The 15,417-nt window shown below is 36.7% G+C and overlaps 1 protein-coding gene across 2 annotated transcripts in view; it reads left to right on the forward strand.

The window, feature by feature from the left end:
- The window catches only part of LOC115630050 (tyrosine kinase receptor Cad96Ca), a 216,022-nt gene that overhangs the window by 84,046 nt on the left and 116,559 nt on the right, over window positions 1-15,417 (forward strand). For both annotated transcript variants that reach the window (XM_030526682.1, XM_030526681.1), the window contains exon 6: window positions 12,471-12,559. In XM_030526682.1, coding sequence (XP_030382542.1) covers window positions 12,471-12,559 — 89 coding nt within the window. The remainder of the gene's footprint in view (window positions 1-12,470; window positions 12,560-15,417) is intronic.

The raw sequence follows: 15,417 nt of genomic DNA on the forward strand, positions 1-15,417 counted from the left end.
CACCCTCTATCTGCATATGGCTTATTTCAGGCAATTGGCTGGGCAGATTTACTGTTGGTAGACGGAAGTTAACATCCATAGTACTATCCTCGTATGCGCACAAGTTGGCTTCTTCAGTCTGTAGGAAGCATCCCTTGACCAAATATGGCGAGGCTTGTGATATTTTCCTTGCAATGCATTTCCGCTGTTATTTTATTTGGCAGTGAAAATATCCAGGAGTTAGCCTTGTGAAGTTGAGCCCAATAATTTCGAGGGTTCATCACGTTTACCTGGCAGGTAGGCGGCAGCGTTTTTGTTTTTAGTAAAAGTAATATGTCGCAATTTGTAGCAGCGTTAACGTTGTATATTGGGTGGATTTGCGGACATAAAAGCAGCCTCTCCATCTTTTGGCAGTAATTTAGATTCCCTTCTGTTAGTCCATAGAAACTGACTGAGTTGTCATCGACGAGTATTTGAGTAAATTCGGGCTGAATACTGACGAATTTTCCATCGTGTAATGTGGGATATGGGTAGATTACATAAGCTCTCATTATAGCCTGTACCCAAAGGGTGAAAGGCTATACTAGTTTTGTGCACATGTATGTAACACACAGAAGGAGGCGTGGCAGACCCCACAAAGTATATATATTCTTGATCAGGATGAGAAGACGAGTCGATATAGCCATGTCCGTCTGTCCGTCTGTCTGTTTGTTTATTTTTTCTGATACACCCCCCCACTCCCCCGCAATTCGTATTTTTTCTTATAACTTCCGTAATTCTCGAATAATAATTTTAAAATCAATTTTGGTAGGTACATCCAGTTAGTACTAATGTGTCCGTGTGACAAATTTCATCATGATAGGTCAATTCTGAAGAAAGTTATAGCCATAAGTAAAATCGCTGCTCATGCGCTGCCTGCAGCTCTGTCGGCAGCGCTGCCCGCAGCTGTTGTTGTTGTTGCTGCTTTGGTTCAACTTTGTGCTGCATACATACACGCATATAAACACGCATAGGTACGTGATGTAAATGTATGCTGTTTAAACTGAACATAAACATGTATTCTAATTTAATTTAATTTAATTAATTATTTTAATTAATAAATTCATTCATTTTTTTTAATAATTTAATTAAAAAAAAATTTTTTTTTTTAATTTTTCCTTTTTGTGGAGAGTACAGGCTATTTTACTGTCGGGCTTGCTCGACTGTAGCGTTCTATCTTGTTTTATTGTGATTTATTAATGGGATTCTTATGTTAAACTAGCAGGTATTGCCCGTCTTAACCCGGCTCAATATAATGTTTCCAATTGTATTTATTTTGTGTGTGCATAACCTACCCATATGTTTTCACCTTATAAGTTACCAGTAGGAAGGCATTTAAGGTATTTAAATGAACATTTTCTGTTCTTGACAAAAAATTGTTCAGTAGTCCGTTACATTTTTGTTCTTGCCAAACTATTTCGTTCAACGAACATGACCACTATAACTAATATTTTTTAAAGCTCGTTTTCCCCCCTTTGGAGCTAGAATTTTCCAAAAGCCTTTCTTAGTGTGCTCCTACACTATGATGGATACTATGAAAGGATACTTGAGTCCAAATTTCATCTTTTACCATTTGGGCTGTGCGATGATCACCAATTAGTCAGGACAAACTGTTTTATATATAGAGATAACGCAACGTTTTAAGATAGACTATGTGCAAAAAAAGGGAATAATTATAAGGGTATATCCTAATTTTAAATTCACATTTGCGTCTTTTCGTGCCATATTGAGTCAATACGGTCACGCACAAACTCGGAATATGAAACACGGCACTCGTGTCAGTGCCGTGCAGCGATGAGCCACGATCAAAAAGCACTGACAATTCTCATCTCAATTTGCTAGAGTAAAACTTTCGATAGTTGAAGCCACCGATACCATCAAAATATCGAAGTTCGAATGCAATAAGCAGAATATTTAAATAATAAAATCTAATTATTTATTGAGATCAATAAGAACAAATCATACATACATACATCTGCCCGCAATGCGAAGCAGAATATGCGTAGGCACGAACTGTTGCTTGTTGTATGTATGTGTGAGTGTGTGTATGTGATGTCCCCAACTATTTGATATTTGATATATGGCAAGTAAAAAACATATTGCTATATTTTAATCGTTGAATGCCAATTTGTTGATATAATGTTGATTACATTACCCAAATTTGAAATCGATCGGACAAAATTTATAACACAAACTATTCATTTGAAAAAGTGAATAAATATTAAAACCCCAATAATAAAATTAAATGCGATATATCGAAAATATCGATACTTGTGTTGATATATCGTAATACATGTCGAATACAAATACATCGAAAAACATCGTTTGAGAGTTATTGATTATAATACTGTATTCGATTGTTCACTGTACACATACATACATACATACAAATGTATTTGTATGTGTACGGTAACTGTAAACTTTTGGCATTTTTCGTATGCAATTAACAGCCGTAAATTATCAAAACGAAAGAAGATTTGCGAGCCAATAACTTGAAGTTGTTGTTTAAAAAATTTTGATTTGAAACCATAGAACAACAACAGTGTTCGATGGCCCACTGCATACATACAAACCTATATATGTATATAAGAATGTATGTACGTACATACATACTTATTGATGTACATATGTACATACTATACATACAGACGTATGTACATATGTATGTACGTATGTAATACATATGGTGCTGGTGTAATTCATAATGCGAAATTCTTTCTAAGGGGAGCAATGTCCCCCCTGCCCAACCTGCGTACGCCCTTGTAGTCCGTTGTCCTAAAATCCCTTATGCCAAATGTACTAAACAAAGAAAAAATAACATAAAAATGTTTATGTTATAATGTTAATAATTTTTAATTAATTAACATTTCTTGCCCTGTCAGTGCAAGACGAATGTACTTTTATACATACATATGTATGTACATACATTTGTACAAATGAACATTCACACATTAGTGTCTCACATTTTGCTTTGGCTACTCCAACCGTTTGCACGCAACTACACGACCAGCTGCTTGTATGTATGTATGTGTGTGTGTATGTATACTTAGTTGTCCCCAACTGTTTGATATTTTGTATTGTTTGTTCTGCCTGCATTTGTAAAATGCATATTTTAAAAATCGTTAAATGCAAAGTTGTAATTTTAGTTACGTAGATTATATTACCCAAATTTGAAATCGATCGGACAAAATTTATAACACAAACTTTTCATTTGAAAAAATGAATAAATATTAAAACCCCAATAATTCAAGCTCCAACACAAATTTCGAACCGAGTATGCAGTTTTGTTTGTATTCTTTTATAGATTTTAAAAATTTAAAGTTGATCGATTCAGAAATGCAGAATTTTCAAACAAACTTTGGAGCTACTTTTCCCCCCTTTGGAGCTCGAATTTTCCAAAATCCCTTCTTAGTGCGCATCTACACCATGATAGGATACTTGAGCCCAAATTTCAGTTTCCTAGCTTTTACCGTTTGGGCTGTGGGGTGTTGATTGTGTTTCAATTTTTCCACGGAAAACCCCCCCTTTTTCATGCCCAAGGAAAAATGGTGAAAAACCAAGTACACAGTTTTTCTTGTATTCTTTTTGAGAGTATACAAACTAAGTTTGAAGTTAATTGGATGAAAATTGTAGAATTTTCATACACACGTTGGAGCCCGTTTTCCCCCCTTTGGCGTTCGAATTTTCCAAAACCGCTTCTTAGTGCTCACCTACACCACTGAAGACAACATGTGTCCAATTTTCAGCCTCCTAGCTCTAACCGTTTGGGCTGTGCGTTGATTGAAAATAGCTTTTCGTTTACCGAATTTTCCACCGGAAAATCATTATTATTCAGGCCGCAGGAAAAATATTGAAAATCCAAGTATACAGTTTTTTTTGGTATTCTTTGTGAGAGTATACAAACTAAGTTTGAAGTTAATCGGATAAAAATTGTAGATTTTTCATACAAACGTTGGAGCTCGTTTTCCCCCCTTTGGAGCTCGAATTTTCCGAAACCCCTTCTTAGTGCTCACTTTCACTATAAGAGGGATCTTGTGTCCAAATTTCAGCTTCCTAGCTCTTACCGTTTGGGCTGTGCGTTGATTGCCAATCAGTCAGTCAGTCAGTCAGTCAGTCAGTCAGTCAGTCAGTCAGTCAGTCAGGACAAACTGTTTTATATATATAGATAACAGTGAGGTACTTGTAGCCCTCGTCGTTATTTTTGCAATTTTACCCAGCTCGAAAGGATCCGTATCTGGTAATTGGACGCCCTCAGCCATATTTAAAGCCATGACTTGAATCTGCTGCTCAAATTGCTTCAAAGACATCAAGCTCCCCAGAAAATTCCCCTTAGTGTTCCAGACTACAGCGATGATGTCCCGCTGCAACTCTTCGAAGGCATCCATCCCAATTGAAACGCTTTCTAATGCGGCAAGAATGTTATCGTTGTCTAGTTTCTTATTTATAGCACTTATAGACTTCATTCTGTTTCCGCATAATGGTTATTGTAGAATCCTGCACTGATGACTGGTTACGAATTAGGTCCCGGAGATACTCCTCGTTGTCTCTGCTCTGGTTGATTTTGTTGAGCAATACGTCCGCATGGTCTTCATCTATTAATCCAAATACGGCGTGGAAAACGTTGCCCATGAAACTGAGCGGCGCTCGAGGTTGTCGTTCTTTCTTGCTCCTCTGATTTTGAACAATATTGTCATTATTTTGTTCTAGCCTATTGAATTTGTTTTTTAACAGCTTCATCGTTGAGTCTAGAGTTCTGTCTTTTTGAATCTTCTCCTTAAGATGTTGTAATACGGACCAAGATGCTTCTATTCGATGCTTAAATGCCCAATAGTCATCCAGATTTGAGTGAATAATTATATTCCATGATGTCCGCGTTAATCCCACGTCGCCAACGTTCTCAAAAAATATCCCTGCCTTATTTTCTAAATATTCTATTTTTTTACTCTTAACATTGTTAAATATCGACAAAAATGTTAAAATAAATAAAATTACATTCTTATTTTTTAACTTTACAGGCTTGGGTTTATACTGTTCATTTTCATAACTATTTTGTATTTTATTTGTGTTACTTGTTTGTATTGCGGTTGTAACTACCGCAGTTGACGAGTTATCCTCGTCTTCGCCAGGAAAAGGACAAACATTGTGCACCGACCTTAGCGATATTCCATTGCTTGTCCTTACTTCTACCATTCTACAAAGGCCACCTTTACCCTCTTTCAATGCATTTGGGCCAGATTTTCTTCCTTTAATAATACCCACTTGTAACGCTTTTGCAATTCGGACAAATATTCTAACGACCACCGTTTCCAAAACTGTTCTTTGTTTTCTTGAACTGCCTCCCAGTGGTCTCGCAACCCTTTATAACTTTTACTGTCTACTGAGTCTACTATTGTAGAAAAAGACTCTCCCAATATAAAATGCCCTGGGGTCAGAACCTGAAGATCATTTGGATCTTCTGACAGCGGAGTTAATGGTCTTGAATTTAAAATCGCTTCTATTTCTATCATTAGTGTGGTAATTTCTTCAAAGGTCATTATTCCTTCTATAGAACGCGTAAAATGCTTTTTAACGGACTTCACGCATGCTTCCCAGACTCCCATTCAATTTGCCGCTCCACACAAAACTTGTCTATTTCATCTATCTGAATTTGGTCCTTAAATAATTTATATATTTCATTCGGACTATTCGCTGCGCCTATAAAATTTGTCCCATTATCGCAGTAAATTTTTTGTGGACAGCTCCTTCTACCTACAAATCTTTTCAGAGCCCCTATGAAGGCTGCAGAAGTCATATCTGACACTGCCTTCGTAGCAAAACAAACAAATACACACACATAGGCTTTGTCAACTCGTTTTCCTCTCATTTTATGATGAATAGCTATGGGACCGAGAAAATCTATTCCAATATTCAAAAACGGACGTGATCGAATTACTCGATCTTCTGGCAGGTTGCCCATAAACTGATGTATCTGTCTTGGGTGTGCCTTAAAACAGCGGATACAATTTTTTGTAATTTTGCTTTTTTATAGCTTAACCATGGTTTTACTTCTGTTTTTCTGCACTTGTCTCTAAACATTATTATCATTGCCAGCACATTTTGTAAAAAATCAAAGTTGTTTTTGTGGTTGATCTCATGAAATATGGATCCTTTTTTAACAAGTAATGCATTATATGTATTTTTTTTATATCAGGGATTTCCTTTAATGTAACTGAATTATGTCGAAACTGGTGATTATTACTTTTTAAAAATAATGGCCCTTGAAACCACAGCTGGTTTCCTATTAACTCCGATGGGTATTTACCTCTAGCCACGATGTCCGCTGGATTCTGCTCTGACTCAACAAACTGCCAACATGCAATTTTTGTTTCTGTTTGAATAAAGTGAACTCTATTTGCCACAAATGTTTTTAATGACGCTGGGTCAAGTTTTAACCAGCTAAGCACAATTTGTGAATCGCTGTAGTAGAAAATTTTGCTGAATTGGATTTTAAAACTATCTGTAACCTTTTTCGTTAACTCAACTAAAAGTACTGCGGCGCATAATTCAAGCCTTGGTATTGTTAAAAGTTTAATTGGCGCTACTCTGGATTTGGACGCGGCTATGTTAATTCTAATTTTATTGTTACAATCTATTGATTTAATATAGATAACTGCACCATATGCTTTCTCAGATGCATCGCCGAAACCATGCAACTCTATTGTTTTGGCGTTGTTTCCAATTAACATTCTGGGTATTTTCATTTCATTTAGTATTGGGAGTTCTTTTTTTATTTTTTCCCATGCCTTTACACTTTCTTCTGAAGGCGCTTGGTCCCAGTCTAACTAGGATTTCCATAGATCTTGCATCAGAATTTTCGTTGTCACTGTCACTGGACTTAGGTTTAAAAGGATCAAATATTTTCGAAATGTCTGACCGAATGCTGCGTTTGGTTACCTTACTATCACATTCCCAGTTGCATTTAATCGAGAAGTCATCCGTTTCTGGTAACCAGGCAACTCCTAATGACTTAATGGGATTAGCTTGCTCTATATTAAATTCTACTTTCATCCCTCTATCTGCTACCGACATTGATTTTAAAAGGTCTACGCTATTTGAACACCATTTTCTTAAATGAAATCCATCTTTTTTAAGAGTGCCAGTTATTTGTTTTTGTACTTCTTACAGTTCTTTTATTGTATTTGCCCCAGTCATTAAATCGTCCATGTAGAAGTCATTTTCAATTGCTTCACCCGCCTTAGCCCATTTATTTTTTATTTTTTCTGCGGATTTTTTCAAACATTTTACTGCTAAATATGGCGAAGCTTTTGTTCCATATGTTACTGTTTGCAAAGCATATGTATTTAAAGGCATTCCCTGTTCCCATCTCCAATATATAAGCTGATACTTTTGATCCTCCGGCTTAATTCAAATTTGTCTATACATTTTTTCTATGTCTGCTGTAATAACATATGTGTGTTTTCGGAATCGAAGTAATATGTTAAACAAATCTTCCTGCAGTCTTGGACCTGCATGCAATACGTCGTTTAATGCTATACCATTAGACGTTTTGCATGATGCATCAAACACGACTCTCAGCTTGGTAGTAGTGCTTTCCGGCCGTAAAATAGCGTGATGAGGGAGATAATATTTGGATTTTAACTTTTCCGCATTTGCAATTATATATAATATATATATCATATGCCCTAATTCGATATATTCTTTTATGAAATTTGTGTATTGCTCCTTTAGGCTTGGGTGTTTATTGAATTTTCTTTCTAATGCCGAAAAACGGCTTGAGATTCAGAATATCCTAAGTTTTTCGGTGTGTTTTTAAATGGCAGAGCAACAATATATTGTCTATCGGCTCCTCTTGACACATTTTGTTCGAATTCCTGTTCACATTCTACCTCCTCCTTTGTTAATGTAATGTTTCTTCATTTTTTCTTCAATTTCCCAAGTTGATGTTCAATGCCAACTCCAGAATAGGTCACTATTCGACCTTCTTTTGAAGGATTCTCTAACTCTATTTTACCGTAAGCAGCCCAACCAAAAAGCGTTTCTCGTAAACGCAATCTTCCTTCGTTCAATTGAATCTTTCCAGATTTTTCCGTTTCATGCACCAGATAATACCGAGAAGCATATCAATACCTTGTGGAATGTTGAACTGTGGATCCGCTAACTCTATGTGATGTGGAATATTTCCAATTTCAAACCTCTTCTTTGGCATATTAGATACAATTTTTTTTACTAATTAATACCTCAATTTCGGTGTTGAATTCTGTGGTTTTCGATCTAATCTGAGCACTCATACCTTCGTTTATTTGAGAAAAGTTATCTGAAAAACCTTCAATAGTTTCCTGTACCTTTTCTGCCTTTAATTTTAATTTTCGCTTAAACTCGGTAGTGATGAAATTTACTTCCGAGCCACTGTCTAATAATACTCTACAGTTTTGCCATTTGCCTTCTCCATCTAATACTTCAACGACTGCTGTTGATAACAAAACACATTTTTTCTCATTTTTGAACCATTTTGAGCTAGTCACTACTGAATTGTTTATGTGTAAAAGATTATGATGTGGACCGCAGCATGTGCGAAAAACCCAACTACAGGTGGCAAAGGAATGTCCCACCTGCAAGCATTTTCCACAAATTTAGTTCTTTTTTATTATTTGCCATCTTTCTCTTATCGTAAGTTTTTATACTCTGTACATGAAATGTACAAGAGTATATTAGGTTTGCGGGAGCTGAAAAATGTAACAGGCAGAAGGAGGCGTGGCAGACCCCACAAAGTATATATATTCTTGATCAGCATGACGAGACGAGTCGATCTAGCCCTGTCTGTCTGTCTGTCCGTCTGTCCGTCCGTATGAACACCTGGATCTCAGAGACTATAAGAGATAGAGACACCAAATTTTGCACAAAGATGCGTTATGTGTGTATTCTATACGAGTTTGTTTTATTTTTTTGATTTTCCCCCCCACTTCCCCCCTATGGGGGTTTTCCCGATTTTCCATTCGTATAATCGCCTATATCTCGGAGACTATAAGACCTAGGAACACCAAATTTTAGTCCCAGATGCCTTATGTGAATACGCAGAAAATGTATATTTTGGAATTCCCCTCCCTCCCCCCTCTACCCCGCAAATCGTAACTCCCGTAATTCTTGGAATTTCGAACTAAAATTTTGGAAATACCCCCAGTTGGTTATTATGTGTCCGTATGCCAAATTTCATTATGATAGACCGATTTAACAAGAAGTTATAGCCATAAATATATTTGTTGATGCAGCGCTGCTGCAGCGCTGCTCAAGCACTGCCCGCGGCTGTTGTTGATGTTGCTGTTTGGTTGACTGCGAAAATGCTTACACAGACACGAATAGATGCGCATAGGCATACATACACTCACACAGACGCAATTGCTATGTAAATGTGCAATTATACACCCTTTACGTGAGTTCGAATACCGAGAGAGGTAAAATCGATCAAATTTTTTTTTATTTTCTTAATTTTTTTATTTTCTATAATTATTGTAAACATATGTACAGAGTATTTCAAAGTCGGGACACCCGACTTTAGCTTTTTTACTTGTTTAAATTTCGGACACTTATATACTATAATTGCATTCCAAAACACAAGTCTTTTTTCTATTTTGTGATATAAACTTGGCTTTTGATTTTTATTCTTCCGCGCATTGTTGTTACCATCCATTTGGCAAGCTTCTAATGCAGAACATTCATGCTCTAAGAATGTTAACAGGGGGTCAATTTTTTGAAAAGTTCCTTGAACGTATTCCACTCTGTATAGCTTCCATAAAAACACGGTATTTCAATTTTTGGCAAGTCGAAGTTCATATTTTCCTTTTTTAATTCCGGATTCGTAATATTGGTCTGTTAACCTCTCAAACGTTTCTTCTAACTCTCCTATACCCCATTCATTTGAATATTGATAATAAAGATCATCTGCACGGGATTTAGCTTTTTCGATTTCACTGAAATCTTTTCCATCATATCTTTTTAAGGACATCTTAAAACATTTTAAAGCATGTTCTATCTGCTGTTAAAAAAGCCGCACTTTTTGTATTATCTGGGCCTACTAATGACTGCGATTCTCGCAAATCAGCCTTCCTATTTATCTGCTTATTCATTTGCCCCAATAATGAGTAAGTAACTGTAAAAAGTTCACTTACCTTTTCTCCAAATTTTTCTTTAAAATATGGTGATTTCAATATTGTTGCTGAAGGATTTTGCAGTCCGATTTTATTTGCCTCGAACTGGATCCTCAGCTCTTCTACCTTGCGGTTCCACTGGTCCAGCTGTTGACCCGATCCATCCCATTTTGTCGCTGCATTGTAAATGGCCTCCAAAACTCTTCCTATGCCCTCTTGCTCTTTTATTATTTGGGCTTCGTTTGCCATATTGATTTTTAGTGCAGTACTTTGAAATTTCCGCACAATATTTAATAATTTTATATTGGTATAAATGATAACATAACACTTTTTAATTTTCTTTGAGAGCTGGATGTTTTAGTCCACTATATTAATTTTTAGGGACACAACGCAGCACTTCTTACACTTGTGTCCTTTTTATACTCTGTACATGAAATGTACAGAAGTATATTAGGTTTGCGGGAGCTGAAAAATGTAACAGGCAGAAGGAGGCGTGGCAGACCCCACAAAGTATATATATTCTTGATCAGCATGACGAGACGAGTATATCTAGCCCTGTCTGTCTGTCTGTCCGTCTGTCAGTCTGTCCGTCTGTCCGTCCGTATGAACACCTGGATCTCAGAGACCATAAGAGATAGAGACACCAAATTTTGCACAAAGATGCGTTATGTGTGTATTCTATACGAGTTTGTTTTATTTTTTTGATTTTCCCCCCCACTTCCCCCCTATGGGGGTTTTCCCGATTTTCCATTCGTATTATCGCCTATATCTCGGAGACTATAACACCTATGGTCACCAAATTTTAGTCCCAGATGCCTTGTGTGAATACGCAGAAAATGTATATTTTGGAATTTCCCTCCCTCCCCCCTCTACCCCGCAAATCGTTACTCCCGTAATTCTTGGAATTTCGAACTAAAATTTTGGAAATACCCCCAGTTGGCTATTATATGTCCGTATACCAAGTTTCACTATGATAGACCGATTTAACGAGAAGTTATAGCCATAAATATATTTGCTGCTGCAGCGCTGCTCAAGCGCTGCCCGCGGCTGTTGTTGATGTTGCTGTTTGGTTGACTGCGAAAATGCTTACACAGACACGAATAGATGCGCATAGGCATACATACACTCACACAGACGCAATTGCTATGTAAATGTGCAATTATAAACCCTTTACGTGAGTTCGAATACCGAGAGACGTAAAATCGATCAAATTTTTTTTTTATTTTCTTAATTTGTTTTATTTTCTATAATTATTGTAAACATATGTACAGAGTATTTCAAAGTCGGGACACCCGACTTTAGCTTTTTTACTTGTTATACTCTGTACATGAAATGTACAAGAGTATATTAGGTTTGCGGGAGCTGAAAAATGTAAAAGGCAGAAGGAGGCGTGGCAGACCCCACAAAGTATATATATTCTTGATCAGCGTGACAAGACGAGTCGATCTAGCCCTGTCTGTCTGTCTGTCTGTCCGTCTGTCCGTCCGTATGAACACCTGGATCTCAGAGACTATAAGAGATAGAGACACCAAATTTTGCACAAAGATGCGTTATGTGTGTATTCTATACTATTTTGTTTTATTTTTTTGATTTTCCTCCCCACTTCCCCCCAATGGGGGTTTTCCCGATTTTCCATTCGTATAATCGCCTATATCTCGGAGACTATAAGACCTAGGAACACCAAATTTTAGTTAGTTAGGAAATACCCCCAGTTGGTTATTATGTGTCCGTATGCCAAGTTTCACTATGATAGACCGATTTAACGAGAAGTTATAGCCATAAATATATGTGCTGCTGCAGCGCTGCTCAAGCGCTGCCCGCGGCTGTTGTTGATGCTGGTGCTTTGGTTGACTGCACACATGTTTACACAGACACGAATAGATGCGCATAGGCATACATACACTCACACAGACGCAATTGCTATGCAATTATAAACCCTTTACGTGAGTTCGAATATCGAGAGAGGTAAAATCGATCAAATTTTTTTTTTTATTTTATTAATTTTTTTTATTTTCTATAATTATTGTAAACATATGTACAGAGTATTTCAAAGTCGGGACACCCGACTTTAGCATTTTTACTTGTTTTTTTTTACTTTTTTTATGTTTCTTAATTTTTTTAATTTCTTTAATTATTCTACACATATGTACAAAGTATTTCAAAGTCAGGTAACCCGAATAAAGCTACTCCAATTTTTGGTTTAGAGATAAATATCAACGCCTACCTCTACAACCCCAGCATGCCATTCTACTTAAATTATGTACAAATACACAAACATGCATGTTTATTGTATATAACTTTTTTATTTAGGTACTGAAGGCGTTACAACTGTCGCTGTGAAAACACTTAAAGAAAGTGCTACCGAAATTGAAAAAAAAGATTTATTGTCGGAACTGGAGGTGAGTTTTAGTTACCTAAAATTGTTATATTCTATAATGGTCTTATATGTTAAAGCAAATTTTTGTTCCCAAATTTGGAGTTATGCTTTTTAATGCTCGAATCACCCAGATGGCAAAGCTTATGTTGGAACTTGTACATGAAATGTACAAGAGTACAAGGTGCGCTTGAAAGTAAACAGGACTTTTTGAATCTAGCGCCTCCTTGTGGCGCAATCTATGTATATCTCGACTGGTGCGTTAGAATCTGCTATCTTTATCAGTGCGAATTCGGTCCAGTGAGAATTTCATGACATTTCATCGATTGGAAGTGAAGTTATTGCTATTTAAGTGTTAGTATGTTTGTGTTATCGGCGCGAAGATGAGCTTCGAACAAAGAGCCAACATTAAATTTTGTTTTAAAATTGGCAAAACTTTTACCGAAACGTTTCAATTGATGGAACAAGTTTATGGCGATGATTGCCTATCCCGTAGCAGAGTGGTTTCAACGTTTTCAAAGTGGTCGTGAGGACATAAATGACGATCAACATGTGGGCCAATCAAAATTCGTGATCAACGAAAATTCCATCGAAACTGTGCGTGAATTCATCAAAAATCAGCCGAAATCATCATTGAAATTGATGGAAATGGAATTGAACATCTCCAAAACATCGATTTATCGCATTTTGACCGAACACTTGGGCTTACGAAAGGTGTGTGCACAAATTCACTGACGACCAAAAATTGATCAGAATCGATCGACGCTTGTGACCGATTATCTGACCAAAATCACATTTCAACCATTAACCACTCGCCGTATTCACCTGATATGGCACCGTGCGACTTCTACCTTTTCGGAAAAATGCATTTGCCCATGAAAGGAAAGCATTATGCAGACGTAGAGGTCATTCAAAAGGCTTGCACCGGCATACTGGTGGCCATACCGGCCAACGAGCTAAAACACTCGTTCGACATGCTTTGCTGTATTGAAGCAGAAGGAGATTATTTTGAATAAAATAAATTGATTTTTCCGAAAAAACCATTTGTTCTGTTTTTTTTTGAAAGTCCTGTTTACTTTGGAAAACACCTTGTATATTAGGTTTTCGGGACGTAAAAATGTAACAGGCTAGGCAGACCTCACAAAGTATATACACATGTATATTCTTGATCACCATGACAAGACCAGCCGTTCTAGCCCTGTCTGTCTATCTGTTCGTATTCCATACATACATACATAAGTGGAGACATAAATATCCCTTTGTACAATTTCAACAGCATACATTTACATCAGAATAATGTCTCTGCGTGTTTATATGCGTGTATGTATGCAGCTAAGGGTTAAACTGAAGCAGTAACAACAGCTGCGGGCAGAGCTTGGACAGCGATTATACTTAAGGCTATAACTTTCTTCATAATAGCTATAGAAGTAGAGACACCAGACTTTGCACAAAGATGCCTTATGTGTGTACGCTGTGCAAGTTTGTTTTATTTTTATACTCTGTACATGAAATGTACAGGGGTTTATTTTATTCCCCCCCCCCCCCCCCCCCCTTCTACCGGTTTTCCCGATTTTCCATTCGAAAAATCGCCTATATCTCGGAGACTATAAGACCTACGGACACCAAATTTTAGTCTAAGATGCCTTATGTAAGTACGCAGAAAATGGGTATTTTGGAATTTCTTCCCTCCCCCTCCCACTACAGAGTATTTCAAAGTCGGGATACCCGACTTTAGCTTCTCTACTTGTTTTGATTTGATTTTATTTTATTTGAAAGTAGTCAAAAAGTCTTTTGCCAATAGGCGATTAGTTATTGTGAATAGCCTCGGGATGAGATCCATTGTTGTTTTTAATACCCTGTCTGAAATTGTGGATAACCCAGATTCAGCCAGAATACAGAGAATAGGTGACGTAGGAAATGCGTTGATAGAGCGGCGGACTATATTTGCCTGATGTGGGACGTTGAACACCTTCCGAAGATCGGTAGACCGTAGTGAATTTTGAAAAGCATAAGGGCCCGAGTAATGTTAATAAGTGTGTTTATATGTACATTGGTGTACTATCTCGAACTTAAAAATTTAACAAGAAAGGAATGCTAAAGTCGAGCAGGCTCAACTCTTAAATACCCTGTACCACCCCACAAAAAAAAATTAAAATAATTAAATTAATTAATTAATTAAATTAAATTAATTAACTAAATTAATTAAATTAAATTAAATTAATTAATTAAATTAATTAACTAAATTAATTTAATTAATTAACTAAATTAAATATAAAATATTCCATACATGCATACATACATTTACACTTACATCAGAATCGTGTCTATGCGTGTTTGTGTACTTGTACATATGTATGTATGTGTGCATTGGGCATGGCTATATGGCTATAACTTCTTTCCGATTATTCTATCATAATGAAACTTGGTATACGGATATATAATCACTAACCTAATGTGACTACCAAATTTTAGTTCAAAATTCCAAGAATTACGGGAGTTATAGAAAATCGTTAATAGGGGGGAGTGGGGGTGGTGGATCAGAAAAAATGAACAAACTCGTCCTTTCTCGGGCTCAGAGAATCTGTATACCAAGTTTGGTTATTCTAGCTCTCATACTTTCTGAGATCCTTGCGTTCATACAGACAGACAGACAGACGGACATGGCTATATCGACTCGGCTTGTCATGCTGATCAAGAATATATATACTTTGTGGGGTCTACCAAGCCTCCTTCAGTGTGTTCCATGTGCACTCGCACAAAACTAATATACCCTTGTACCCTTTGGGTACAGGGTATAATAATATTTAAACGTGTTTCTAGTTGTTTTCTTAGGTAAAGCCAATGCTCCTTGAAGATAAACTTCGAGTCAAATATTATACCCAA

This window comes from Scaptodrosophila lebanonensis, unplaced genomic scaffold (genome assembly GCF_003285725.1).
Source record: "Scaptodrosophila lebanonensis strain 11010-0011.00,11010-0021.00 unplaced genomic scaffold, SlebRS2 tig00000238-arrow-arrow-pilon, whole genome shotgun sequence".
Classification (NCBI taxonomy): Eukaryota; Metazoa; Arthropoda; class Insecta; order Diptera; family Drosophilidae; genus Scaptodrosophila; species Scaptodrosophila lebanonensis.